Source organism: Solanum verrucosum, unplaced genomic scaffold (genome assembly GCF_900185275.1).
Source record: "Solanum verrucosum unplaced genomic scaffold, falcon-dt-bn FXZP01000261.1, whole genome shotgun sequence".
In the NCBI taxonomy this organism is placed as follows: domain Eukaryota; kingdom Viridiplantae; phylum Streptophyta; class Magnoliopsida; order Solanales; family Solanaceae; genus Solanum; species Solanum verrucosum.
Window position 1 is genome coordinate 13270532 of NW_026019969.1, and position 27710 is coordinate 13298241.

Consider the following 27710-nt stretch of genomic DNA (forward strand, 5'->3'; position numbering starts at 1 on the left):
TTGAAAAAATTAAATATTTTTCAACTCATAAGCTTTAAATCCGACTCCACTATACCTCCAAAAGAAATTCTCTCTGGACAATAGAACTTGCAGTGGTCATTACGTATGGACTTCGCTCACTTGAATTGTTTGGATTTTATATATTAATGAGGACAAAAGAAGTATATGTCCTCTAGAAACATTATTATAGATGCCGAGTTAAAATAGAATGACGTCTTTATATTTTATAAAAGATAATTCTATTAATTATAATATACTTTTTTAAAATCTTCAAATTTATTTTAATAAAAGATCTAATCAATATTGAGTAGGGGTATCAAACGGACGGATTGTGTTGAAATTGGATATATTAAAATGGATTAAGGTTTGAATAGATTGAGATTGAACCAAATTCAAATTATCTTGAGTTCAATCCTTAAAATTCATGACGGATTGAGTGAGTTAGCTATAGTTGGACTCATTTTTGACACCCATAATGTTGAGTGAAAACGAAAGAGGAGATTATTTGTATCGCATTCATCATTTGCTCAATCAAATCATACAATTATTCAATAGCAAATATGTATACTTGCTTCGATCCTAGAATACTGATTTATTGGACTTTTGAAAATTATTTAAAAATTCAAACCAAAATATTTAAAAAGTTGGTTAAACTATAACCATCCTACACACAAATGTTTATACAAAGAAAGAAAGCGTGAAAGAATTCTTCTTACTTTTGGCAATCAAATAAGGATTTTAAACAAACTTCTATAATTAATTTAGAGTCCAAAATACAATATAATAATTTTTTTGTTATTTTTATTTAAATATAAATAATATGTGGATATATTATAAGAAATAAGTATTTCTAAAAATGAATAGACGGTGTAATTTTTCTTATCCATCAGTGAATAGAAGTTGATCTTATTTATAGAAGTTTGTTGAAGATTCTTACTTGATTGCCACAAATTATTGCTTTTAAAAGTAGCATTCACAGCACTTGTGTATTACTACACACACCAACCTTCTCTTGCAACTTAGCTTTTAGCAATGGAGGAAATAGTGCATGATTTTTTCCCATTCATGAGAGTTTACAAAGATGGTCGAATCGTAAGGCTGATGGGCGAAGGTTTTGTGCCACCTGAATCTGATCCTGAAACTGGAGTACAGATCAAAGACGTTGAAATTGATCCACAAATTAACCTATCAGCAAGACTCTACCTGCCCAAAAATGTCGACACTGTTCAGAAAATTCCCCTTTTTGTCTACTTTCACGGTGGTGGTTTTGTGATCGAATCTGCTTCTTCACCTTCATATCACAAGCATATAAGCAAGGTAGCAGCTGAAGCAAAAGTAGTTATTGTTTCTGTTAACTACAGGTTAGCTCCTGAGTACCTTTTACCCATAGCTTATGAAGATTCCTGGCTAGCTCTCAAATGGGTCGCTTCACATATTGCCAATGGTGATGGTCATGAGCCATGGCTAAAAGACCATGCCGATTTCAATCGCATGTATTTTGGGGGAGATAGCGCGGGTGGTAACATCGCACACCATATAGCTATTCGGGTCGGGTTGGAAAAGTTGGATGTGAAACTTGAAGGGATTTTCCTTGCCTGTCCATTTTTCTGGGGGAAGGATCCTATTGACGGTGAGGGAGGTTCCAAGGATGTCATTGAGAAGCTATGGTTGTTTGTGAATCCCAACAGCTCGGGATTAGATGACCCGTTGATGAACCCGGAAAAGGATCCGAAGTTGTGTAGCTTAGGATGTGATAAAGTACTTGTGTATGTTGCCGGAAAAGATACATTGAGATTCAGGGGATTTTACTATAAGGAGGTGTTGGAGAAGAGTGGGTGGCCAGGAACGGTGGAGATTGTGGAGGTTAAAGATGAGGCACATGTGTTTTACCTGTCTGCTACAGAAGCTGAAAATGCCATGGCAATGATGAAAAAATTGGCCTCTTTCCTTAATCAGTCCTAGGCCTACTCATGGTATTGACTACTATTTTTATGAATAAAAAATGGATGTAATTGTTAAAGATTTTCTCATGGTTCTTAATATATTTCTCAATCTGCGGCGGCCTACTGTTTTTGTTGACTAAATGTAAGTTGGTAGGAGAGTTCATTTTCACTGTCATAGTTCATTAATCTGACTCTCTATTTATGGCGCATCTTCCTCCACTGCTTCAACTTGTTATTTACTCCCTCCGTCCCATTTTATGTGGCAACATTTGACCGGGCACGGAGTTTAAGAAATAAATGAAGACTTTGAAATATTTACCAAATTGTCCTTTTAAAAAGTAGATTCAATTTCTCTCTCCTCATAAATGTATTGGAGTATTATTTTTAGATTAAGTGGGACCAACAAGGATAAAAAAGGAATTGTACCTTTAAATACTTTCCAAATAAGGAAATGTGACATTCTTTTTGGGACTGACCAAAAAGAAAATGTTGCCACATAAAATGGGACGGAGGGAGTATAAGATAGAACAAACTTCTTCAAGTGATGAAAAGGAATACCACCAACATACGTTTTTGTTTTATAAAATATAATAATAATCGGAATACCAAATTTATTAGTGTAAACTCGCTGTTATCGATCTTTCTGGTAAGCTCCATTTAAAATAAATGGCCTTGCCTTGGTCGTGAGTATGGGCTACGCTCACTAGCATTGTTTGTATATATGGTGATGAATTATAAGATCTTAGAGGGAAAAAATATCAGATGTGGGCATTTACACCGTTCAAATTGAATATAAAAATTTGATTTGAGTTTTTTATTTTTATATTGAAGAAATTACCGTTCAAATTCAATTTAAGCTTTTATTTAAAATTAATCAATTTTGATATTTTGAATTTCAATTTTTGAGCCTTTAAGACAAGTATTACAATTACGAAGCTCAATTCACTCAATAGTTTGTTCTTTCGAATGTACTATAACTTTTTACGGTTTACAAGGATTGAGGTCACTGTGACACTCAAGCCATGGATTAAGTTTTACTTACTCATAGACTATTTTTTCACTTTTATCTTGATTAGCAACATGATATTAAAAGTGACAATAGAATTATTTGATTTTAATCAATGAAATCATTTACATTATTATTTAATAGAAAATATGATATACTTTCTTTGGAACTTTTTTTTTTTTTTTTTTTTTTTTTAACCGTGGTTTCCGAGCGTCGCTTTGCGAACCCGACTAGTTATACCCACCGGGTCCCGCTGTTTCAAGGCGGGTCCACAACGATTAGTTCCACGGGGCCCTGGAGACGCGGCCGGTTTGTAATGCCTCCAGTGGCCCTGCTGGGGCTCGAACCGACGACCTGAAGAACTTTGTCCCAGGCCTTTACCAGCTGAGCTACCCCTCAGGGTTTTTTCTTTGGAACATAGAATACTAAACTATTGGACTTTTAAAAATAAAACTTATTACCAAGTTCTTGGTTTTAAAAGTAGATCTCACAGCCCTTGTGCATAGTAACACCAACCTTTTCTGGTAACTTAGCTTTCAGCAATGGCGGAAATAGTACATGATCTTTTCCCACTGATTAGAGTTTACAAAGATGGTCGAATCGAGAGGCTGATGGGTGAAGGTTTTGTCCCACCTGAATCGGATCCTGAAACCGGAGTACAAATCAAAGACATTGAAATTGATCCACAAATTAACCTATCAGCAAGACTTTATCTGCCCAAAAATATAGACCCAATTCAGAAAATTCCCCTTTTCGTCTACTTTCACGGCGGCGCCTTTGTAATCGAATCTGCTACTTCGCCGACATATCACAAACATCTAAGCATGGTAGCAGCTGAAGCAAAAATCGTCATTGTCTCTGTTAACTACAGGTTAGCTCCTGAGTACCCGTTACCCATAGCATATGAAGATTCATGGATAGCTCTCAAATGGATCGCTTCACATGCTAATGGTGATGGTTATGAACCATGGCTAAAAGACCATGTCAATTTCAATAGCGTCTATTTTGGGGGAGACAGTGCGGGTGGTAACATCGCACACCATATGGCCATTCGGGTCGGGTTGGAAAAGTTGGAGGGTGTGAAACTTGATGGGATTTTCCTTGCCTGTCCATATTTCTGGGGGAAGGATCTGATTGACGGTGAGGGAGAAAACTTGTTTGTCAAGGATTGCATTGATAAGCTATGGCTGTTTGCGAATCCCAATGGCTTCGGATTAGATGACCCGTTGATTAACCCGGAAAAGGATCCGAAATTGTGTAGCTTAGGGTGTGAGAAAGTACTTGTGTATGTCGCCGGAAAAGATCCGTTGAGATTCAGGGGATTATACTATAAGGAGGCGTTGAAGAAGAGTGGGTGGCCGGGGACGGTGGAGGTTGTGGAGGTTAAAGATGAGGAACATGTTTTTCACCTGTTTGCTCCAGAAGCTGAAAATGGGATGGCCATGTTGAAAAAATTAGTCTCTTTCCTTAATTAGTCCTAGGCCTTTTAATCATGGAATTGAGTACTATTTTCATGAATGAATTGGATGTAATTGTTAAAGATCTTCTCTCTTTTTTTTTATTGAATTAAAGTTCAATCAATAAATATTGAATCATAGAAAGATTTTGTGATAGCTTATTACACTTTGTTATTAATTTTTGTTTATAATAGCAAGTCCAAACAAAATTCAACTTCAAATAAAGGCATAATAGTTACTTTTTTTGTATAACAAAATTATTAGTTATTTGTTGGGATTTCTTCAAGACATTTCCCTTGAATCATTAATATTTCTACCATAGAGTTTCTCCCTTATTCGTATAATCTGTATTTTAAAAAAATAAAAAATTAAGTAAAATACTCTCTCTGTCCTAATTAGTTGATCATCTTACTAAAAATATTTATCTCATAATAGTTGATCACCTTACTAAATCAAAAAAAAAAAAAAAAAAAAAAATTTCCTATATTACCCTTGAAATTAATTCATTTGAATGTGTTCATACTTAGTTGTAAAATTTCCAAAAAGATTTTTTAAGAGGTGAATCAATAAAATTATTATTTTTTATTTATGTTATAGCTACTGTTTAGGGAAATTCTAATACGCAACTGCAATTTCGCCCAATCTGCTATTAGCCTGATTTGTATAATTCGCAGGACTTGTATAATTTGGTTCCTGATTGTATAAATTTAGAAATTTGTATATGCTTACCCGAGCAATTTGTATACGATTTATGAAAAATTCATAATAAATTACCATATTTCTATATTGTCAAGCGAAATATACAAACAGAGTTCTGAAAAATTTTCTTGATGTAAAAATACAGATTTTGTATATACTTACCCTATTTAAATATCTGCAAGCGAAATATACAAACGAACAGAAATATACAACTGCAGCCTCTATAGCAAATGAAACTATAGCTATGGAGTGCAATCATCGAAATTATAGATATAGAACCTTATTATGTCTATTAGGTTTGTTATTTTTTAAAAAATATCTTCTTAATATGCGTGTAAAAAGGAAAATAATCAACTAATATGGAGAGTAATTGGCCCAAGTGCTATATTGATCCAAGACTTTGCTACTTCAGATATTTTAATTGAAATTCACCGATTTGAAATATTGATATTTGCTCTTTAATTTGAGTGGTTAATAATGCACCTAAGTATGATGATATTGGGCTAAGGCTATACATGAATTTAATACATATGCCTAAAATATAAGAGAAAAGTTATTGCCCACATAATTTCATTAAAGTTTGAGCGGAATATCCTTAAAAAAAACATGAACAACACATCAAAATTTAAGAAAATACATAGAATAACCATGATCATTTAAATCCTTTTGGAAATTATTTCAAAATTGACGTGGAGCAATTACAAGTTTACAACCTTTTCTAATATTTGAAAGAATTTAATCCTTTTAGAAATTATTTCAAAATTGACGTGGAGCAATTATAAGTTTACAACCTTCTCTAATATTTGAAAGAATTTAAGTATTTGACTCAAAATCTTACCGGTATCTTAAAATATGATCTAAACCCATACAAAAATCTTCATAACAGATGAGAGACGGACATAATTATTGTATTACGAAATAATAATATTAAATTATGTTAATCATGGCTATTTATTGGTGAAAGTGGTCATAATTCATATTAAGCCACTTTTTTATGATCTAGAAAATGGTTATTATTCCTTGAAATCGTCAAATCTATATTCTTATAACTTATTACTTCATTATCTTTTAATTGGATATGAAAAATGTTGTAGAGTGAATGAAAAAGTAAAATTATTATTGGAAAAAAGAGATCTTTTTTATTTATTTATTTGGACATTCAATTCAAAATCCATATAATTAAAGAGCAGATTTTAAAACAAAGCAAATTCTTGGTTATAAAAGTGACTGTCACAGCACTAGTGTATAGTATACCAACCTTCTCTTGCAACTTAGCTTTTAGCCATGGCGGAAATAGTACATGATTTTTTCCCATTGATGAGAGTTTACAAAGATGGTCGAATCGAGAGGCTGGCGGGCGAAGTTTTTGTCCCACCTGAATCTGATCCTGAAACCGGAGTACAAATCAAAGACGTTGAAATTGATCCACAAATTAACCTATCAGCAAGACTTTACCTGCCCAAAAATGTCGACCCGGTTCAGAAAATTCCCCTTTTCGTCTACTTTCACGGCGGCGGCTTTGTAATCGAATCTGCTTTTTCACCTACATATCACAAATATCTTAGCCTGGTAGCAGCTGAAGCAAAAGTCGCCATCGTCTCTGTTAACTACAGGTTAGCTCCTGAGTACCCGTTACCTATAGCTCATGAAGATTCATGGCTAGCTCTCAAATGGGTCACTTCACATGCCAATGGTGATGGTCGTGAACCATGGCTGAAAGACAATGCCGATTTCAATCGTGTCTATTTGGGCGGAGATAGCGCGGGTGGTAACATCGCACACCATATAGCAATTCGGTTAGGGTTGGAAAAGTTGGATGGTGTGAAAATTGATGGGATTTTCCTTGCCTGTCCATTTTTCTGGGGGAAGGATCCTATTGACGGTGAGGGAGAAAACTTGCTTGCCAAGGATTTCGTTGAGGATCTAGTGTTGAGTGGGAATCCCAATAGCACCGGGTTAGATAAGGATCCGATTGACGGTGAGGGAGAAAACTTAGGTGCCAAGGATCTCTTTGAGAAGCTATGGTTGTTTGTGAATCCCAATAGCTCGGGATTAGATGACCCGTTGATTAACCCGGAAAAGGATCCGAAATTGTCTGGCTTAGGGTGTGAGAAAGTACTTGTGTACGTCGCCGGAAAAGATCCGTTGAGATTCAGGGGATTGTACTATAAGGAGGCATTGGAGAAGAGCGGGTGGCCGGGAACGGTGGAGGTTGTGGAGGTTAAAGATAAGGCACATGTGTTTCACCTGTTTGTTCCAGAAGCTGAAGAAGCCATGGCCATGCTGAAAAAATTGGCCTCTTTCCTTAATCAGTCTTAGGACTTCTAATTAGGGGTGCGCATCGGTCGGTTCGGTTCGGTTTTAGGTGTTATTGGTTCGGTTTATCGGTTTTCGGTTTGTAAATACTTCAAACCGATAACCAAACCAATAACATATTTCTTATCGGTTTTTGGTTAATCGGTTTATGGTACTTAACGGTTCGGTTTCCGGTTTAACCAATAAGAAAATACTCATATATATTATATACACGATAAGAAAATTTTCAAATAGACCATATGATTTTTCCAGCATTTGGCATGAAAGTAATAATCATAAAAGTAACAATCATTTTTCTTGCAAGTTTAGACACTAGACACATTCAAAGGAAAAAGTGTGAAAGTAACAATCGTTTAACCATTAACAAAAAGTGTGAAAGTAACAATCGTTTAACCATTAACAATAAGACTAGTAAATTTAGTATAGTCTTATTGGGTTATCGGTTTAACCATTAACAAAAATTATAAAACCGGAAACCGAACCAATAACCCAATAAAAAATTTTGCAAAACCATTTAAAAACCGTTAGCCCAATAACCCAATATCAATAAACCAATAGTGTTTTTTTCGGTTCGATTTATTGGTTAAATCGGTTTTTGCACACCCCTACTTCTAATCATGGAAATTTTCATTTTTAATCTTGTTTGAACTAGTGTGTGATTTCAATTCAACTATAATAAGTCAGCATGTGCCAAACTTATATAAATAGCAAAGTCTGCAAAAATGAATTGAGTACTATTTTTAATAACGAATTGGACGTAATTGTGTTTTTGTTGTTTACCATCTAAGCATCTAACTCAAAACTTTAAATTGATTTGATAAAATATCTTAGAAGTCATATGAAAATCTTTTTTACTGACAGGGACGTGCATAATTATTAAATTACACAATAATATCTAAGCATTAAACTATGTTAATTGTCATTGCTATTTAGTGGAGAGAGTGGTCATGACTTCTACTAAGCCACTCTTTCATGATGTAGAAAGTGACCATTATTCCTTGATAGAGATGGCAACAGCCGGTAGGGGCTTAGGGGAATGTTTGAGTTTGACTATCTTAGCCTGCTTTATTCTGCCTCGTTTAACATTTTTTCAAAAATTTACCCTGACCCAATTTTTAATATGTTTTAAAAATATTTTAAGCTGTTAATTATTGTAATTTAAAGTAATTTTTAATTAATATATGTTACTCTTTATGTCTCAAATTATGTTATATATGTGAAATTTTAAAAGTCAATTAAATTTTTAAATATTTTAAGCTATTAATTATTGTGATTCTCCATAATATAACCTCTATTTTTTTAATGTAAGTGTTTATATTAGTTGCTTATTTAAGTGTTTTAAAGAATATCTTAAAGAACCTCAAACCTAGATATATTTACCAAATTATATGAGACAACTTAAGTAATAATAAATAAAGTATGGACAAAACTAAAATTTGTTATTGAACATAATAAATTTTATGTTTCCTATGAAGCTTTTGATTTGTATAATTCACTAGATACATCCAATTTTATATATGTTCAATTTTGTATAAATTCATTTATACATTGTAATTTGTATATTAAGATCTGTATTTGTATAATTATAAGTGTATAGGATAAAAATATATGTATTTGTATTTGTATATACACTTTTCTCTCGCTTTATACAAACACAAACGCATTTTATACCGAAATGTATAAAATAACTAATTGTATACCGAATCAAATGACAAAAAATAAGATATTTACTGCGAATTACAAATAAAATAAATTATAACTATAATATTTAATTTAAATTAATAATTTGCTATTTCATACAATTTTCCAACTTGAAATGTGACACACCTCGAATAACCTGCCAAAAGATAAGCTAAAGGGCAAATTGGTCAACACTGAATTAAGATGTTTCATATATGGGAACTATACAACAAAATAGCTATGGCAAATTCCGGAAAAGCCCTGAAGCTAACATCTTAGAATACATGCAACAAATTGGCTTGTAGTGTTTAAAGAATTTGTCTACTTTATTTTACTATTTACAGTTGAAAAATTATCACCGTCATTTGTCCTACCCCTTTAAATTATTTCACATATTGAGTTTTGCCCATTCTATCGTGCTCGTTCTATTGTCATCTATATTCCTTAAAATCGTCTTTCTGTATATTCATAATTTATTACTTCACGATTTTTCAATTGGTTGTGAAAAATATGATAGAGTGAATGAAAAAATGAGATTAGTATTGAGAAAATGAAGTTTTGAGATTTAAGAACTTATTCACAATTTGTTCGAATTATACAATAGTTGATTTGTTGTATCACGGAGGAGACAAGTGAAAATGACTAATGTTAGACTAGTGAAGATTTCACTTTAGTGACTTGAATTTTCTTATTAAAAGTGAAATATTTACGATTTAGTTTAAGTATATTTTATTTTTCAATTATAATTGTATTTTTCCTACCAAAAATAACATTCTCCTCATTTTATAACTTATTCAAGTGGATTAAATATATATCCTTTTTATCTTTTTTCTATTCTTTGAAATAAAGTGATTGGAGACTTACTGTGAAGAGATATTAAGCTGAACATGTTAATGAATAGGTTATAATAATGTTAGTGGTTCGAATGTGCTAATTTTTAAAAGAAGCTAAGGGATGTGTAGAAGCCCAAATGGATAAATATAGTTTGAATTGATAAGGAGAAGTCTCGAGCATAAAACAAAAAATAAAAATCAAGTCATATTGACTCACCATATTTGATTGTATGAAAAAAAAATGAATATCCAATCAAATAATTTAAAGGGTAGCGTGTGTTTTTTTTAATCATCACAATCGATAAGGGAGAAGTGTGATATTCCATAAGGAGAATCACAAGTTCCTCGAGTTCATAAATAATTATAACCTTGATATTGTAAATGAGTTAAAAACAACATATACGAAGAAATATCTACTTAGAATGTAATGCTATTATTTTATATTTAAATATCTATTATTTAGTTTGATATGTAAGTTAATTTATTTTTGATAATAAAAAATCTTCCAAAAAATCATATATATTTGTAAAGCTAGATTAAAAAAAAAGTGATGTGGCACCTCTCAATGGCCTAGGATCCTATTTATTTTTTTTGTGGTTTTTTTTGAGTTTTTTCATTAATCAATTTATTAAATAATTAAAAAAAACAATCATATTCATTACATATAATTATATCATATGAAAGTTACAAAAAAACCTCCACCTATTTGTATTCTCTAATTAAATAACATGTCTCCTCAACTTCCTTCTACTAAATTCTTATGATTTAAATCGTCTATAAATAGCAATCATCTATGGTGTTGTTGCATGTTCATTTATATTTTCTCCAACTTCATATTGTTAGTATTATTTTTTTTTGTTTTTCAGCTTTATGAAGATTATTATAGATATATATTTTAAAATTTCTTCTTGTGTTACAATAGCCAAACAAAAGTTTATCAAGATGAAGAAGAAAGTTTGAAGCCGGTGTAAGATTCGTCAAAAGAGATGATCAAAAATTAATTTGCTACAAGTCATCAAAATGAAGAAGAAAGTTTAATGGCGGTAGAAGATTCATCAAGAGTTGGTTAGATTATAATTTGAAAAAGTAGAAGTTTCAATAATTCACAAATATATAGATGCACTTATTGTTCCTTATATAATTTTTCAATTAATTATTTATCCATCAAGATATGTACCCTTCAAGAACAAGATTTATTACAAAGCACTTTTTGTATCAAGGGCAACATGATCTTCAACTGACTATTTTGTTGCTTAAATAATTTTTTTTGATATTTTCATTATACAAACTTTTGTCTTTTGAAAAATACCATCCATACTCTATCGATATATATTATGCATATAACATGTTAATATGAGATAATTTCTCGATCAAGATTCCATCATCTTTTGTTTAGTTTCATCCGCTTCTTTTCATTCTAATTTAGATGATATAATACATTTTTTTCTTTTGTGGAATTTGAATCGACTAAAAAAGAGATGAGATTCCCTCCATTAAGTTTTTGTTTCGTATTTGTTAACACTTATGTAAAATTAGTCTATATATATGATTGTTGGATTCAATTTTCACAAAACATATAATTCTTTTAATTTAATGAAATTTGTCCGAATGAACCAAGTTTGTTCTGCCAATATCCAATTACAATGAACATATTTTCTTAAGTTAAGAAATACTAAAAGTAGAAAAATAATTATACATAGAGAAAATTGATATTTGTTTAATTAAGTTGATTATGAAACTGTAAAGATGAGTTTACTCTCTTCATTAATTAATTTGTTTGATAATTAAAAATCTTATAATATTTATTACATCTCATAAATTACAAAAACCTCCATCTATTCACATGCATTTTCTACTTAAATGACATATCTCCTCAACTCCTTTCTATGATTCTCGTCATTACCTCTACATTTAGTTTTCCCAAAATATAATGGCTTTGAATTTTAATCTATCATTTGCACATCAACTATTCAAGGTTTACATGTAAGAACATTTTCACGGATGCATATGTTTTTTCTCTATTTGTGGTTGTAAGATTTTGGTTACAAGACATACTAACTTTTTTTAAAAAAAAAAGGAAAATACTATTGTGTTGCGTTGTTCTTTTTATTAGTTGGTTGATCCATCTCATGACTTACAGTTTTTTTTAATCTATTTATATTTTACTTAAATAACATGTCTCCTCCATTCCCTTTTACCTAATTCTTTCTCTCTCTTTTTAAGACTTCATCCCATTTTTCTTTCATTTACAGCATATATATTAAAGTTACGTAAAATTAAGTCATTTATCTATTACATATATGAGCGCTCTAAATAACTTTAAAAATGAATGATTTATTTTCCTGATGACGCTGTGTACATATTCCGTATTCAAAAGATCATTTCATTCATAATTATTTAATATTGTAAATGAGGGGCAAAAATGAAAGAATTTTTCAACATCTCCCTTAAACTTTGAACAATTCACTTATTTTGAACTATGAAAAATGGCTCAACAATTCACTTATTTTGAAATAGAGGAAGTATATATTATTTATTAACACTCAAGATTTTTAAAGTTTGTACTAAAATAATGAAATATATTTTTCTATTTTCTAACTTTTTACTTTTTAGTAATTAAATAAAACGACCACAACGAAACATGCAAAATCCACACTAAAATGAATTGACGTACTATTTTAGTGAAATATATTGAATTATAAAGATAAACTTTTTTATTTGTGTGAAGACGAAAAAAATTTATAAATAATTTTGATATGATATAAAAACAGACAATAGCAAAAACTATTATGTAGTAAGAGTCCTACTTATTCTTTTTCTCCTTTTTTTTCTTTTTGTCATTATTTTAAAATTTGTTTTTCTCTAAATAATTACACATTTAGTGAGTTTTGTAACTCCTCAAGAGTTAAAATATTAATTATTTATTATTTGTATAATAATTCTTTGATAATTAAAATAAATAAAAATGGCGATATAATTTTGTATTGAGTTGTTTGTTGAAACATTAATATCGATTGCTTTTCAATTTTATTATTAGGATTTTATATATTTATCTTTTATTTGATTAGAAAATAGTTATTCGTTCTTTCCTTTGTGTTACTATTGACATGCCTTTTGTTATTTTTCATATTTTAACTTGCACAAAAATAAAGACTTTTAAAAAATATTTCGTACCTAACAAGTATGATTTTTTGTTAAATAAATCATATTGAGGAATGATTTAAAAAAGGTCTAAGTTCAGTAGTTCCTCATAAAAAATAGGGACCAACTTTGGTCGGATTTGCTGTTGCGATACTAAACTTTCATGAGGACCTATTACCTCCCTAGACTATTTAATACTGCATTTTTTACCCCCTGAACTATTTAATAGTGTATTTTAAAGGTATATATGTGCCTACGTGTACACATTACTATTTATAATTTTGCATTATTTTTTATGTTCACGTGGGCAAATATATATGTTTAAAATACGGTATTAAATAGTCTAGGGAGGTAATAAGTTCTCATGAAAGTTTAGTATCGCAACAACAAATTCGACCAAAATTGGGGTATTTTTCAAACTCTTATCCTTATAAATTAAAACAATTATGATAAACATTTTAAAGTTTTTACCTAAGTATTGATCATATTTCTTCTTTTTTAATATGTGCTACTTTATAAGAAAATTTTGTCTCTAAAATAATTGTTATGATCGCACAAAGCGCGAATATGTTAACTAGTTAACATATAATTTAAAATTTGATGAATAATGAACCTGTCTCTCAAACTTTCACTAAAAGAAAGTTTCAATAAATCAATCAAATACTAAGTACATTGATTTTGACTAAAAAATTGAATAAAATTAACCATAAAAGTATATGTTGCCATGCTTCTTTTTATTTAATTATTTTTCTCTAATTTGGGAGGTAGAGAAGCTTGCAAAATGGCCTAATGATTCTCCACAAAAACAATTTTGGGAAAATTTGGAAATAAACCCAAAGTCATTTTAGACCGTTCACCATTAAAACCCCCTTCGATATTTCTATATATTTCCTTCTCAACCATAAACCCCATCTTCTTCTTCGCACACTTCCTTTCTCCTCAAGCCATCAATGGAGAGAGCGGTGCTTCTTCGCTCTCTATCTTCCACTTCCAGTCTCGCTTTCTCTAGAATCTTCTCACGCTCTTCACACAGATTCGCTTCTTACTCAGCTAGACGACACCGTTTACTCCAGAATCTTCACCGCCGCCGTTCACTTGTTCGGAGTAACGTTCGCGGAATATCGTCTTCAATCAACTTGAAAAGACAGTTTTACCCTCTATCTGTTCGAGCCATCGCTACTTCTTCCCCTCAATCATCTCAAGGTGAATATACACCATTGCTATCTTCTAATTTGACTCTTTCTTGTCTAATTTTGAGTCTTTCTTGTTTTAATTCTTAGAGTTTCTTGGTGCTGATGATGAAGTTGCGGAGAAATTCGGGTTCGAGAAAGTGTCTGAGCAGTTTATTGATGAGTGTAAATCTAAAGCTGTATTGTATAAACACAAGAAAACAGGCGCTGAAGTAATGTCAGTGTCCAATGACGATGAGAATAAGGTCTTCGGTGTTGTCTTCCGGACGCCTCCGTAAGTTTATCTTCTCGAATTATAGTGTGCTTATAAGGACTACTTATCTATTAAATGTGGCTGATGATTTCTTGATTTGTTACACAAAGAATCTGTTTCTTGATAAGTTCTTGATCTGTTAGAGTAATGAAATCAAGAAAGACAAAGACAGAGCTACATGCCAATGGAAATCAAGATTTTGTTAATTTTGGTAGATGAGTTCTTGATAAATTCTTGATTTGTTACGCTAAGAATCTGTTTCTTGATTAGTTCTTTATTCGTTTGAGTAATGAAATCAAGAAAGACAAAGAAGGAGCTAATTGCCAATGGAAATCAAGATTTTGATAATATTTACTTTTATTTTTCTTTATGGAAAACAAGTAACAGCCCGTGCCTGAAAACTTAATGTTAATGCAGGAAAGATTCTACTGGAATTCCTCACATATTGGAACATAGTGTACTTTGTGGTTCAAGAAAGTATCCCTTGAAAGAACCATTTGTTGAACTGTTGAAGGGAAGCTTGAACACTTTTCTGAATGCTTTCACATATCCGGATAGGACATGTTATCCTGTGGCGTCCACAAATACAAAGGTTATGACAGCATTACATGTTGAATATTATTATGGAAGTAAAAGTTTGCTTCCATCTAATACATGCTTATCTCTTCGAAACAGGATTTCTACAACCTGGTTGATGTGTACTTAGATGCTGTCTTTTTCCCTAAATGTGTGGAGGATTTCCAAACATTTCAACAAGAGGGTTGGCATTATGAACTGAATGACCCCTCAGACGACATAACTTTTAAAGGTTCCCCCATAAGCCTCTTGAATCATCTTTTTTTTTTTTTTTTCCTGTTTCTTTCTTGTGATAACTTCTTTTTCTTGTGTTTTTATCGATGTTCTGCAGTAGCTTCTTTGAACAATTCTTTTTGTCTTTTTCTTTAATCCCAATGGATAGTGGTGCATCCACAGCTTGTCCCTGCATATCTAAAAGTTTTTTATATAACTTCAGGGGTTGTGTTCAATGAGATGAAGGGAGTTTATTCTCAGCCTGATAATCTACTGGGACGAACTTCCCAGCAGGTATGGATGCCACACTTAAGATAGTCATCAAACATTTGTATAAGGGCTGACAAGCTGATTAATTGTTGAAGTATTCTAATATTTTTGCGAGCATGTGGATTGTTATTGCTGAATGTTTGTATTAGATATAACAATTTTTATTGATCGGATATAATTAATGAAATGTGCTGTAGAAATGCTGTCAATTAATGGACTCCAATTTTTAACTCATTCAATAATTTAAAATCCTCCCGGATCCTGATTAAAAGGTACGCACAGGATTAGTGAATATCTTATCACATATCAAGCTTGTAATCACTATAGATGCTAACCAGGTTTATAGCCTAAAGACCAAAAAGTAGTTTAGTGCATGAGCTCAACAAATAAGGTGGACTCAGATGGATTTAAGATCACTGAATAACTGTATGTGTTTAAAGAAATGTTTTGTGCATTTTACAAGGCAAAGTACTTTGTTTTATATTGTCATATTTACTAAAGTAAATTTAATGCTTGGAAAGTAAGTTATGGAATGCTAAATCTTGTGTCAATTCAAAGAGAACATCACAAAGCTGTGTACATGGCTAATAATTCATGCAAGGGATTTGTAATTTGATGCTGCCAATATACTTCAGAGGTTTCTAGGTTTCTTTATTCAATAGCTCAATCCATGGGTTTCTTCCACAAAATAGAAGTAGTGCTATATTTTACCAGACTATTGTTTATTTAAGTAGTGACTTATGTCTTCTACAGGCGCTTTTTCCTGATAATACCTATGGTGTTGACAGTGGTGGTGACCCACGAGTAATTCCTAGCCTTTCTTTTGAGGAATTTAAGGTTGGTAGTCTCTTCCCATTAGTTTTGCTTGTTCTTCAAGGATTGTGAACTTCAAAATATTCACATTACTCATAAAAAAGAACTTCAAAGCATTCATAAGTTTTTGTTATTACAATCATACAATGCTAATCTTTCTTCATAACATGATTATGTTAATTCTTGGATTCTTCCCATTGTCGTTTTGTAGTATTTCCCAATGTTTCTTGTCATGCTTGTTGTGAGGGTGTTTAGTTGAATTTGGATGTTATTGAAAACTGTGGGCCACAGTTGTTTGTGGTTGTGTATTACTTGCTTCATGTGTACAGATGCTCCATTAATGTATTATAACTTATAAGTGTACCTGTATTTTCAACTGCGAAGAGAAAACTTGAGCTGCTACTTTTTGGTGGCTGATAGATCATATCTTATCTGGTTAACTGTCATCTTGTAGCTGCCGAAGTAAGCTCGAAGCTAGAGTTATGATGTTCAATGATTCTCTCTTGCTTACAAGTTATGCAAAAGCTTGTATATTCTCCATGCACAGTCAAATGGCCATCATAGTTGTGCATTGTCATCATTCTATGATCAAGTACTGTTTTCGTCTTGTTTTCATGGGTTTTGAACACATTAGAATCTAGGGACCGCGGGCATTAATCTTCAAGGTGAGAAGCCATAAGCTTCTCAAATGAAGTGCTTAGCAACATGCTTTGGGCCATACAAGGTCGAGATATCACAGAAATATTTATTGAGGCTCTTAGAAGGATCACAGTTAGTAAAGGCGTGCATAAACCTTGATATCAGGCATAGTAAAAGCTGGACGTTTTGCTCCAGTAAGGTAGCGCTTCACCACAAGCATTAAGGTGAAGCGGCGTGTGTCTACAAAAGCTAGCTAACTAACCTATGGACCCTGCATTGAGATGGATTGGTATACTTATTCTTAATCAAAGTTATGAAAAAATTGCTAGAGACATTAGAAGTTATTGTAAGAAATCTAGCCACTACATTTGAATAGAGGTTAAAACTATTTAATGCCGTCTAAGTTACAAAAATTAAAGTAGTTTTGAGTTTAACATGGTTTTACTTCACATGTTTTACTCAAGTAGTAGCTTTGTCGATTCTTTGGCCATATGGATGTTTTTATTACAGTTTTTTTAAGAATGGTAACAATGCTGTTTTTAACTTTTTTATTATAGTTGGTTTTAGCATTATGTGTGTGGTTGTGTGTTTGTTTTCTTCATGTACGCCTTTCTTCACTAACACGACTTTTGCCAATTACCAGACCAATACTAGCTAACCTCTTGGTGCTTCTACACTTTGCTTTTGACAGCACCTAGAAGGACATGAAATCATGGTTTTTAGTGTAAGATGTCAGTACTTGGGTATCAGGAAGAATTACCTTGACCATTGTAGTGATTCCATTGTTTTAAATTAATCCTGGTTTAAAGGTTATGTTGATTGTTTTTTTTTAAATGGTTGCAAGTTTTGTTGATTGCTAGAATGTTAAGTTTCAATGATAGATTGTTTAGTTATAATATATGAAGAGTTAAGTTCTTAAATTGGATATTGTGCTGCATGGACAAGTTATATGTATTGTGTTCGGCCACCATACATAGATGTTGTGTATTCAATTAAAATCTTCTTTTCTCTCATACACATAGTTTTAGAATTTCTTCAATCTTTGTAGAGATTCAAGTAGCTTCAGCTATCACTAAACGGTCTTACGCTACTTGTTGGCCAAAGTCTTACCTCTCTTTCTCTTTCTGGAGGCTGATTTGATGGCACGTCACCTCTTCACCCGTGTCCATTCCTTCTGATCATTTTTAAGACATTAACCTTCCATTAGGTTTCAACAATCAAGGGTTTTCCTGGAAGGTTCTGATGGTGACTTTCACCAAAGTTTTCATCATTTATCGTGGCGAATCTTTTGGAGTTAATGTATATATGTTAAGTTAAATTATTGGATGAGTTAAGTCCTTAAATTGGATGTTGTTACACATTGGAAAAATATTGTGTATTGTAACTGAGCCGTATATATAGTTGCATTGAGGAATCAAAAAGAAAAGAAGATGCACAATGAGACAACTACAATTTGAAACTATCATATCTACTGTATAGGTTAGTGATGCGTCAATATTTCTTAATTTATTTCAAGCTACACTTATTACTTGGTAATGCTGGCAAAAGGGAGAGTAGTCGTGACTAATTAACTAACATGTCTGTCTGCCTCTAAGAGTTGATTCCTTAGCCTCTTAGTGTGACTGGTGTTTTCTGTTCTATATTTTTGCAGGAGTTCCACAGAAAATTTTACCATCCAAGCAATGCAAGAATATGGTTTTATGGAGACGATGACCCAAATGAACGTCTGCGGATCTTAAGTGGTACTTATTTGTTTGCCTCTTACAATTTCAAATGAACATGAACAGTGTTAATTCATGTGGTTTGCCTATACTAGGAATCCTTCTTGAACAGTGGTTTGGCTCGGATATTCATTACTCTCGTGTACTTTTTAGATGTGTTAAAGGACACATGGATGTTACAAAATCATTGACATTCCAATCTCAGAAACTTTACCTACACCTATCAGAGGCCTTATTTTATTTTAATTTTTTTGCACATAGCTCAACAACATATGGACATCATTTCACAATTTTAAAAATTTGGGGGACATGACACGTTTTACATTATTTATTTTGTGTCATTTCTAGTACAACCAAGATTAACAAGGACACATTGGAAGAAGCATTTGTGACTTCCAAGGTAATGAAAAGCACGTTCCCAATCTTCTATTTAGTTATTATGTGCCCCATTGTTAACTGTGTTCTTGGTTTTTTCCCTCTATTTTATCCCCAGATGTTATTTTGGTAGTGCCTATCATCAGACCCCTATGTGGTCAGAAATTGTTTCCATGTTCTTCTGTTTTCCTTTGATTTGAGTCATATGAAATTTGCGAAAAAAATATAATTGCTATGTCGCAGGTTTGCTTTCTGTACCTTTTTTTGGAGCTTATATTCATGTACTTGTCCAACTTTTGTTCTTTGTTCTCGGTCGGTTTTGAACAATATGCTGGCTGTCAAAAATTCCAAGAGTTCTTCAAAAGTTAAATGAACAGGAAATAGAAATAGAAATAAATAAGTATAACATGCGAAAATGGAGTTGGAAATTGGAATGTCATTATATTAATCACATGGCACACAAATTTGTGAAAATCTACATGGTATCCAGCTGTGTTTGTTCTATCCAGTAATGACTTCAGTTTATATTAGAACCCTGAAGCTTGTCTTGAAAACTGGTGCATCTCATGTTCCTATAATGTGTGTAATTACGTGCAGAGTATTTGAACATGTTTGATGCCAGTTCAGCTCCACAAGAATCAAGAGTTGAACCACAGAGACTATTTTCGGAGCCGGTCAGGATTGTAGAAAAATATCCTGTTGGGGAAGATGGGGACCTGAAAAAGAAGCACATGGTGTGCGTTAATTGGCTGCTATCTGACAAGCCACTGGATTTGGAAACTGAGCTTGCCCTAGGATTTCTGGATCATCTGCTTTTGGGAACTCCAGCTTCTCCCTTGAGGAAGATCTTGCTAGAAAGTGGTTTCGGAGATGCTATTGTTGGTGGAGGGATTGAGGATGAGCTCCTTCAGCCTCAGTTTAGCATTGGGTTAAAGGGTGTCTCAGAAGAGAACATTCAAAAGGTTGAAGAATTGATCATGAGCACCCTAGAAGGCTTAGCTGAGAAAGGTTTTGATTCGGATGCCGTGGAGGCATCAATGAACACAATTGAATTTTCTCTTAGAGAAAATAACACTGGCTCATTCCCACGTGGTTTAGCATTGATGCTCCGCTCCATTGTACGAAAAAACTTTCATAAGTCTATCATTTGTCTTGATTCTCATCACTTGCATTTTCTTTTCCCTTCATTTGTAATGGATGAGTGTTTTTTTTTTCATTTTGATGTTTCTTCTAGGGGAAATGGATTTATGACATGGATCCATTTGAACCACTGAAGTATCAAAAGCCTCTGGAGGCCCTGAAATCCAGAATAGCTAAGGAAGGCTCCAAAGCTGTTTTTGCTCCTTTAATGGACCAATACATCTTGAGGAATCCACACCGTGTAACGGTTGAGATGCAGGTTATTATCGTTAATTCTAATTTCGTTTCTTTGAAAAGATATGAGCTTTTGGTGTCTGTTAAATATGAGTGTTCTTTTCTTCAGCCTGACCCAGAGAAGGCATCTCGTGAAGAACAAATAGAAAAAGAAACATTGGATAAAGTTAAAGCAAGCATGACCCAAGAGGATCTTGCTGAGCTGGCTCGAGCAACACATGAGCTACGGTTAAAGCAAGAAACTCCTGACCCACCAGAAGCTCTAAAGAGTGTGCCCAGCCTCTCTCTACAAGATATTCCTCGAGAACCTGTCCTAGTTCCAACTGAGGTAATCACAACTTACCTTGTTCTTTTCTTTTCTTTAATTCTGTTAAATTAGATTCCATTTTAAAGTAACTTGTTTGGCCTTTTATGTAGATTGGAGACATCAATGGGGTAAAAGTTTTGAAGCACGACCTCTTCACAAACGATGTTCTTTATGCTGAAGTTGTCTTCAACTTGAGCTCATTGAAGCAAGAGCTGCTACCATTAGTCCCACTTTTCTGGTAATATGTTTCCCTGAACTGCTTAGATATTAATGTTTCTATCACAGTGACGGCTCTTGCTTCTCTAAAAAGAACGGATAAAGAGGATTTTCTAATAGGGAGGTGAAACAAACAGTGGAAATAAATGAACTTAGAATTTATAGGTATGGCATAGTAAAAGTTACACTCATGAAGACCCTCGCTGGACCAGTAGTTGTGGTCTCATATTCTTTTGATATGTTATTTGAACTTGATGATTGGATGTTGTATAGGCTTCTTTGGTCCTTGAGTTGAGGGAGATGCATCAAGTTTCTGTCAGAAGCCATTGCCATCTTCAAGCATTATAGTGGTCCTTGTTCTCATAAAACCCAAGTCTTGTTTGCCTTCTTTCTTCTCAAGACTTTGTTCAGTAGATCGGTAGTGGATTTTCCCATCCTTCTGTCTATCCCTGTTTGTTTATGAGGTCTCCAGTTTCTTGCCTGCATTATTTGAAGCTTATGTATCATATTCATATTACTCTAGAATACGCTTTGTGGTTTCAGAAGTGTGTTCAGGTAGCATGTTTTTACTTTAGAACTTTTTGACATTGTGCGATTGAAAGGACTAGCTGTAGCTGATGATAGTGAAGCTCAACTTGAGGAGGAGCAGGATTATGATGATCTAATAGGCCGATGCATCTTTTAACCTTTGGGGTTGTGTAAATAAGTTCACACTTTCTACTTATCTTATGTGGAAAACCATTCCTAGCTTTTTTGATAGTGAGATGTGAGTTCATGAATTGAAGATTATTTGATTCTGATGTGCAAAATTTCTTGACAGTCAATCTCTGCTGGAGATGGGCACAAAGGATTTAGACTTTGTGCAGTTGAACCAGTTAATTGGAAGGAAAACTGGAGGGCTATCGGTCTATCCTTTCACCTCATCCGTGCATGGCAAGGTGGAGCCATGTAGCAAGATAATTGTTCGAGGCAAAGCCATGTCACAACGGACAGAAGATTTATTTTACTTGGTAAATCAATTTTTTGGTAATTTATAGCTTTAAATGGTCATCTTCCACTCTATAGCAAACATGATGTGATGTAATTGTATGTGAATAGGGGTGGTAATTTTATGTTTCAAGGTCTTTGTAGTGATGACATTTGGAGCTAAGGACCTGTCAAAGTTGTGTTAAAATTTAACGGTGTTTGTTAAGTTTGACTATTTTTGACATGCAAGTGGGCTTTCCTCAAAATGATCATGTTTGTGTAGATTTCCATTTAGTGGGTATGACTGAGTACAGTTTGTGTAGATTTTCATTTAGTGGTTTAAGGACTGTATAAGGTAAATTTTAGATTGAGAGTGCTTAGTTGGCTAGTACAGTGATGGTGTATGTTGTCCATGAACTTGTGCCGAGCATGTTGCTATGTGGAACTATTGCCCTTCGACAAACTCCAAACTCTATTCCTTAATTTATTTCCTTCCCTTTAAGGAAGCTAAATTATTTATGCATTTTTCCAACATGATATAACCCTACTTATCCCTTTGCATTTTTTGATAAATTTAGAGTCTCCATAAACTTGTGCTGAACATGTTGCTATGTGGAACAATTGGCCTTTGACAAACTCAAGTCTCTATTCCTCAATTTGTTTCCTTCACTTCAAGGAAGCTAAATGAATTATGCATCTTTCCAACATGATATGACTTATCTCTTTGCATTTTCTGATATATTTAGAGTCTCCTATTGGTTCAATTTATGAGTTCTACCTTGGATAAATTAAAGAGGAGATGCGGGCCATATTAAGCTCTAGAGGACATACCTTCCTTACTTTCAAGTCTTGGATTTAAACCTTGATTTTGAGCGAAACATCATATTTCTCATACCAGCATAGGAAGGAAGACAATATCATAAAATCATAGTTGCAACCTGGATGGAGATTTCATGTAAATCTTGCTTGTATTTGGACCTCTTAATCATATGTATAAAGTATTGAACATGGTTATATGATTTCCTTTGACATACAGTTATATGGTATATGGATTTATTTGGTAGAAATTAGTCCGAGGTCTACTAATGGACCTTGTCAATCATGCCAACTATACTGAATGTAAGGTAGTATGAACCATTTTCTCGCTATGAGCTGATGCTCTGACTTGGTAGTAGATATCTATGAAGCTTGTAATTTGTCTAGCCATTTTCTTATTGATAAGATCTTGTCAATTTGTTTGTTGTAGATCAACCGCGTTCTTCAAGATGTCCAACTTGATGACCAAAAGCGTTTCAAGCAGTTTGTTTCTCAAAGCAGATCGAGAATGGAGGTATACATACATGCAGTCTTGGAACAGTAAGAGCTGTTGTAAATGAATGTGCATGGTGTATAATCTAACTTTTTTTCTCATGAACTTTTGGTTCTAGAATCGTCTAAGAGGCAGTGGTCATAGCATTGCTGCTGCAAGGATGGGTGCTAAGCTTAATGTTGCCGGGTGGATATCTGAACAAATGGGTGGTGTAAGGTTAGATGACTTTGTGCCTTTAATATTGAATGACTTTGTCCCAATGATGGTTGTTGGAAAAAAATTTCAAACTTCAATGGGCCTATCCCTCTGGGTACCTATGTATTGATCCTGATTGGACAGCTTTGGCTGATTTAAATTTATCTGTCTGATGTTCTAGCTGTATTGGCTTCCATAATTTTTCTGTTTTAGATTGGCTTATGATAAATGTCCTCCATCCACGGGAAAAAGGAGAATGTAAATATTTGAAACAGCATAATTTACCCGTTCCCCTCTTTCTCTTTGTGTGTGTGTGCAGCTACTTGGAATTTCTGAAGGTTCTTGAAGACCAAGTTGAGAAGGATTGGCCCCAAATATCATCATCCCTTGAGGAGATCCGAAAATCTTTACTTTCCAAGAATGGGTGTCTGATAAATTTGACAGCTGATGGGAAGAATCTCAACAACGCGGAGAAACATATTAGCAAATTTCTTGATTTGCTTCCAAGCACATCTCTAGTGGAGTCAGCTGCTTGGAATGCACAATTGTCTCGCTCAAATGAAGCTTTTGTTGTTCCTACTCAGGTTAGCTGTCTCCTAAAGTTTTGTTGTTCGACCTTACACTATCTCACTGTCAAAATTCAGCTGATGATTTTGAGGGGATACTTCTTATAGGTGAATTATGTTGGAAAAGCAGCTAATCTGTATGAAGCTGGTTATGAGCTTAAAGGCAGTGCTTATGTTATTTCTAATTATATCAGTAATACATGGCTGTGGGATCGTGTACGTGTTAGTGGTGGAGCTTATGGAGGATTTTGTAGTTTCGACTCCCATTCAGGTACGGTTGTGTTCATCTTATCTGAAGATGTACTTCCAGGTCCAATGTTTCTCTAGCTAACATCTTAGATTTTGGTTCATCAGGGGTATTCTCATTTTTATCCTACCGAGACCCAAATTTATTGAAGACACTTGATGTGTATGACGGAACCAGTAGTTTCCTTAAAGAACTTGAAATGGATGATGATGCACTGACAAAGGCAATTATTGGGACTATTGGAGATGTAGATTCTTACCAGTTGCCTGACGCCAAAGGATACAGTAGGTAAGTGGACGACCAGTCCTATTCTGTGCTCTCATATTACTCTCCGAGTGCAAGGACATCTTCGTATGCTTCCATTCTCTAACTATTAATTCTCTAGGCTAGATCATTTCAACTAAAATTTCTTTCTTGTTTCTGTCAATATTGAACCTGATTCTGTATTTACCTTAGTACCGTTGGAGTGCTGAGTGCTTTGGAAAGGGTTTTTAATTCCGTGAATGTTAGATGTTCTGTTTGGTAATACACGCAAAATATCTTGTCAATGTTTTTTCTTCACGACGTGCTTATGGGCCTGCATATTTTGTGTTTTGTCAGATTAGTCAGGCTTGATCTGTTTTGAATTTGTTGCGGTCTATAGAACTGTTATAATACAGAGGCAAAAAAAAAATTTGAACTACCAAAATGATGATTAATTGGCTTTGGTTTGAGAGCAATAATTTTTTCTTTTCTCTAGGGATTTGATAATCAGCTTATTGTTTATTTGGAATTGCAAAAATTAATATCCATTGGAATCCATTGATAATGATTGCCATGAGTTAACTTATAGGAATAATTGGATTTCACTTCGTTACATGCAAGAAATAATAATTGAAGAAGTGCAAATTTACAACTTTTTTTTTTTTTTTTTTTGCATTTTTCATTTTTATAGGGTTATACGGACCAATTTAGCCACGTTTTCATGTTCCAATGAACATTGTCCATTTGTTATTATTCTCAAAGGATAAGATTATTCTCTTTACCAAACGTATGAGGTGGATCAATTTGACATATAATTTAGAAAAATCGTTGTATTTTACTATGACTTTGCTTTACTATTACTTTATTTTCTTGATTTTAATCTTTTGACTTTTAGGATTGGATTGCAAGTTAGTAATTTCTATTTTATCCTTTCTTCATCTAAATATGCCAATGTCCAACTGTTTGTCAATCTATAATCTCTGGAGGAAAGAGTAATAGTTTGATCTTATATTCTGTCCAGTCTGTGTGCTAATTGAGAATTTTCTTGACATTGTTCATGATAAAATGTTCACTAGTTTGTATTGAACCTAATGATGTTCACTCATGGTCTCAGTTTATTACGATATTTACTGGGAGTAACAGATGAAGAAAGACAAAGGAGACGTGAGGAGATATTATCAACAAGGTAAAAGTGTTGAACCTTTCTGTATTTAGCTTAAATATTGATCTATAATAAGTAATAAGTGAGTGCAAGTAATGTTTAGTACATGATTTTCTAGCAACAGCAAATGCCATAGTCGCCCCTTTCCTCTCGGCTGATATGCATGAATTCTCTCTTTAGATATAACATAGTTTTAAATTTAAGTGCAATTTTGTTTCCATGATATGGTATACATATATATAACTGGTGTCTCTGGCTGATATGTATGCATTTTCTATTTTAGATTTAAACATAGTACCAAATTCAGCTGAATTTTGTTTGCATATATGGTATGACACATGTATAGTTTGGTGCTTTTCTATGCAGCACTGGTGAGCTGCTGCAAATGATCTATTATATCATGAACTAGTGTGGTCTATTTGATAATATTACTATTTGCGGGCTGTTGAGTAAACTTACCCCCAATTTGATATGCTGTTATGTTATTTCATTTTCACTTGATTAGCCCCTTTTCCTTTATGACAAAATGTTCCATTTTAAAGTTAGGGATGATGAGGTCATTTAACCTTGTAAATTATTGAAGTATACAAAAACATAGATCAGCAATGCAGGACAACTCTTAGTCTAGATCAGCATACAATGCAAAGAAAGATCAATATATAACGTGTTGAAAATTAGTAATCAAATTTGCAATTATAATCCTGTTGTGCAATAGTTCTTCCATGAGTTGTATAAAGTTATACTAATCATGCTTCTTTTCCGGATAGTCTGGAAGATTTCAGGAAATTTGGAGATGTCATGGAGGCAGTTAAAGATAAAGGAGTGGTTGTTGCTGTAGCATCACCAGATGATGTTGAGGCAGCCAACAAGGAGCGTTCCAACTTCTTGGAAGTCAAGAAAGCACTCTGATTCTGATAAAAGTCTTTCTCGGAAAATGCTTGTATGCATTATTTGATGTTAGAATCCTCAATTCCGGATTAAATGAAAGGAAGCCAAGAAGGGGGAAGAAAAAGACTAGAGAATCAGGAAGAATACCAGTTCTTTTTTTTTTGAGAACATAGTAGCTTTTACAGAAGCTTGGAAGGCAGAGAAATTAGTGTGCCAATATATTTATTAATCCAATAGCCACCTAAACTTTACTGGGAAGTTTCAAGAATATAGTTTTTTAACAGATTAGTTTTACAAGGCATTTCTACTTGTACTATTTCTAACTGCTTGAAACCGTTTGGAGAACCGAGTATTAGCATATGTCACGCTTTCAGAGTCTCTTTGTACCTTGCTTTCCTTCAGCAAAAAACTTCTAAAAGTTTTGCCATTGTAAGGTTGCTCATGTTGTTGGTTTCGAGCTTAATTTGATAAAGGAAGAAGTTACCGTAGGTAAGCAACTATCATATATAATAATACTAGTCAATTTATGATGAATTCACATAGCCAGACTAAAAAATGCTTGGAATTGAGGTGAAGTACTCATTGTTTCAATTGTGGTTGAGCATAAATTTTCATGTTATGTTATAGCTTAATATTATTAGTATATATAGCAAAATATTTCTGAATTGTTACATCTATTGTTGGGTAGAAAGAAGATGAGGTGGTCCTCCACATATGGCATGTGGAGACAATAAGTTGAAAAATAGATGTAAAGAGACATTTACCCTTGTTTTTAGGGGGCCTTGTCTCTTCGCTACACTTAACTCCTTTCATATTTGCCACACCCCTTAACTTATCAATATGGGGGAATCCTATGTGCCTTCCAATCTACTACAAATTCCTTTGCATAAACAAAAAAATAATGTGTAAGATAATAATAATATCAACAAATTGGAAAGTGTTTCGACTAAAATTTTGAGTGGGAGAGACTAATATAAGTGTTAGAAGCTAGTAATATATATGAAGTTAAAAGTCAAAGCATTTTCTTCCTTTTGATGATTTTTTCCCATGAAGAATAACTTAACTATATATGTCATGTATCAAATACCAGAAAATGACTTCTCCATGAATAC

The 27710-nt window shown here is 33.3% G+C and overlaps 2 protein-coding genes across 3 annotated transcripts; both read left to right on the plus strand.

Annotated features, from left to right (window-relative positions):
- The first annotated feature begins 1020 nt into the window (after positions 1-1020).
- Positions 1021-7424, plus strand: LOC125816161 (probable carboxylesterase 7). Of its 2 annotated transcripts, XM_049495755.1 has the most exons (3): positions 1021-1216; positions 3685-4322; positions 7317-7424. In XM_049495755.1, exons 1-3 carry the CDS (start codon positions 1033-1035, stop codon positions 7422-7424), a joined length of 930 nt encoding a protein of 309 aa, XP_049351712.1. In that variant the 5' UTR covers positions 1021-1032. The 2 variants fall into 2 exon arrangements, with proteins under 2 accessions (XP_049351712.1, XP_049351711.1); XM_049495754.1 differs by lacking the exons at positions 1021-1216; positions 3685-4322 and having other exon boundaries at positions 6343-7424.
- Positions 7425-13961: 6537 nt separating this feature from the next.
- LOC125816156 (presequence protease 1, chloroplastic/mitochondrial-like) lies at positions 13962-26856 on the plus strand. The gene is made up of 19 exons (XM_049495749.1): positions 13962-14278; positions 14356-14539; positions 14936-15110; positions 15194-15326; positions 15531-15601; positions 16331-16414; positions 18681-18771; positions 19723-20243; positions 20360-20524; positions 20609-20827; positions 20917-21044; positions 21843-22032; positions 23235-23318; positions 23416-23513; positions 23812-24076; positions 24167-24329; positions 24413-24593; positions 25663-25734; positions 26478-26856. The coding sequence occupies exons 1-19, from the start codon at positions 14026-14028 to the stop codon at positions 26617-26619; spliced, it is 3219 nt and encodes a 1072-aa protein (XP_049351706.1). The 5' UTR covers positions 13962-14025; the 3' UTR covers positions 26620-26856.
- Positions 26857-27710: the final 854 nt, after the last annotated feature.

Coding starts and splice junctions, on each gene's coding strand:
- LOC125816161 (XM_049495754.1), top strand. CDS start 6,390: ATGGCGGAAATAGTACATGATTTTTTCCCATTGATGAGAGTTTACAAA.
- LOC125816156 (XM_049495749.1), top strand. CDS start 14,026: ATGGAGAGAGCGGTGCTTCTTCGCTCTCTATCTTCCACTTCCAGTCTC. Junction 18,772..19,722: donor ACGTCTGCGGATCTTAAGTG/GTACTTATTTGT, acceptor AATTACGTGCAG/AGTATTTGAACATGTTTGAT. Junction 24,594..25,662: donor GACGCCAAAGGATACAGTAG/GTAAGTGGACGA, acceptor TCATGGTCTCAG/TTTATTACGATATTTACTGG.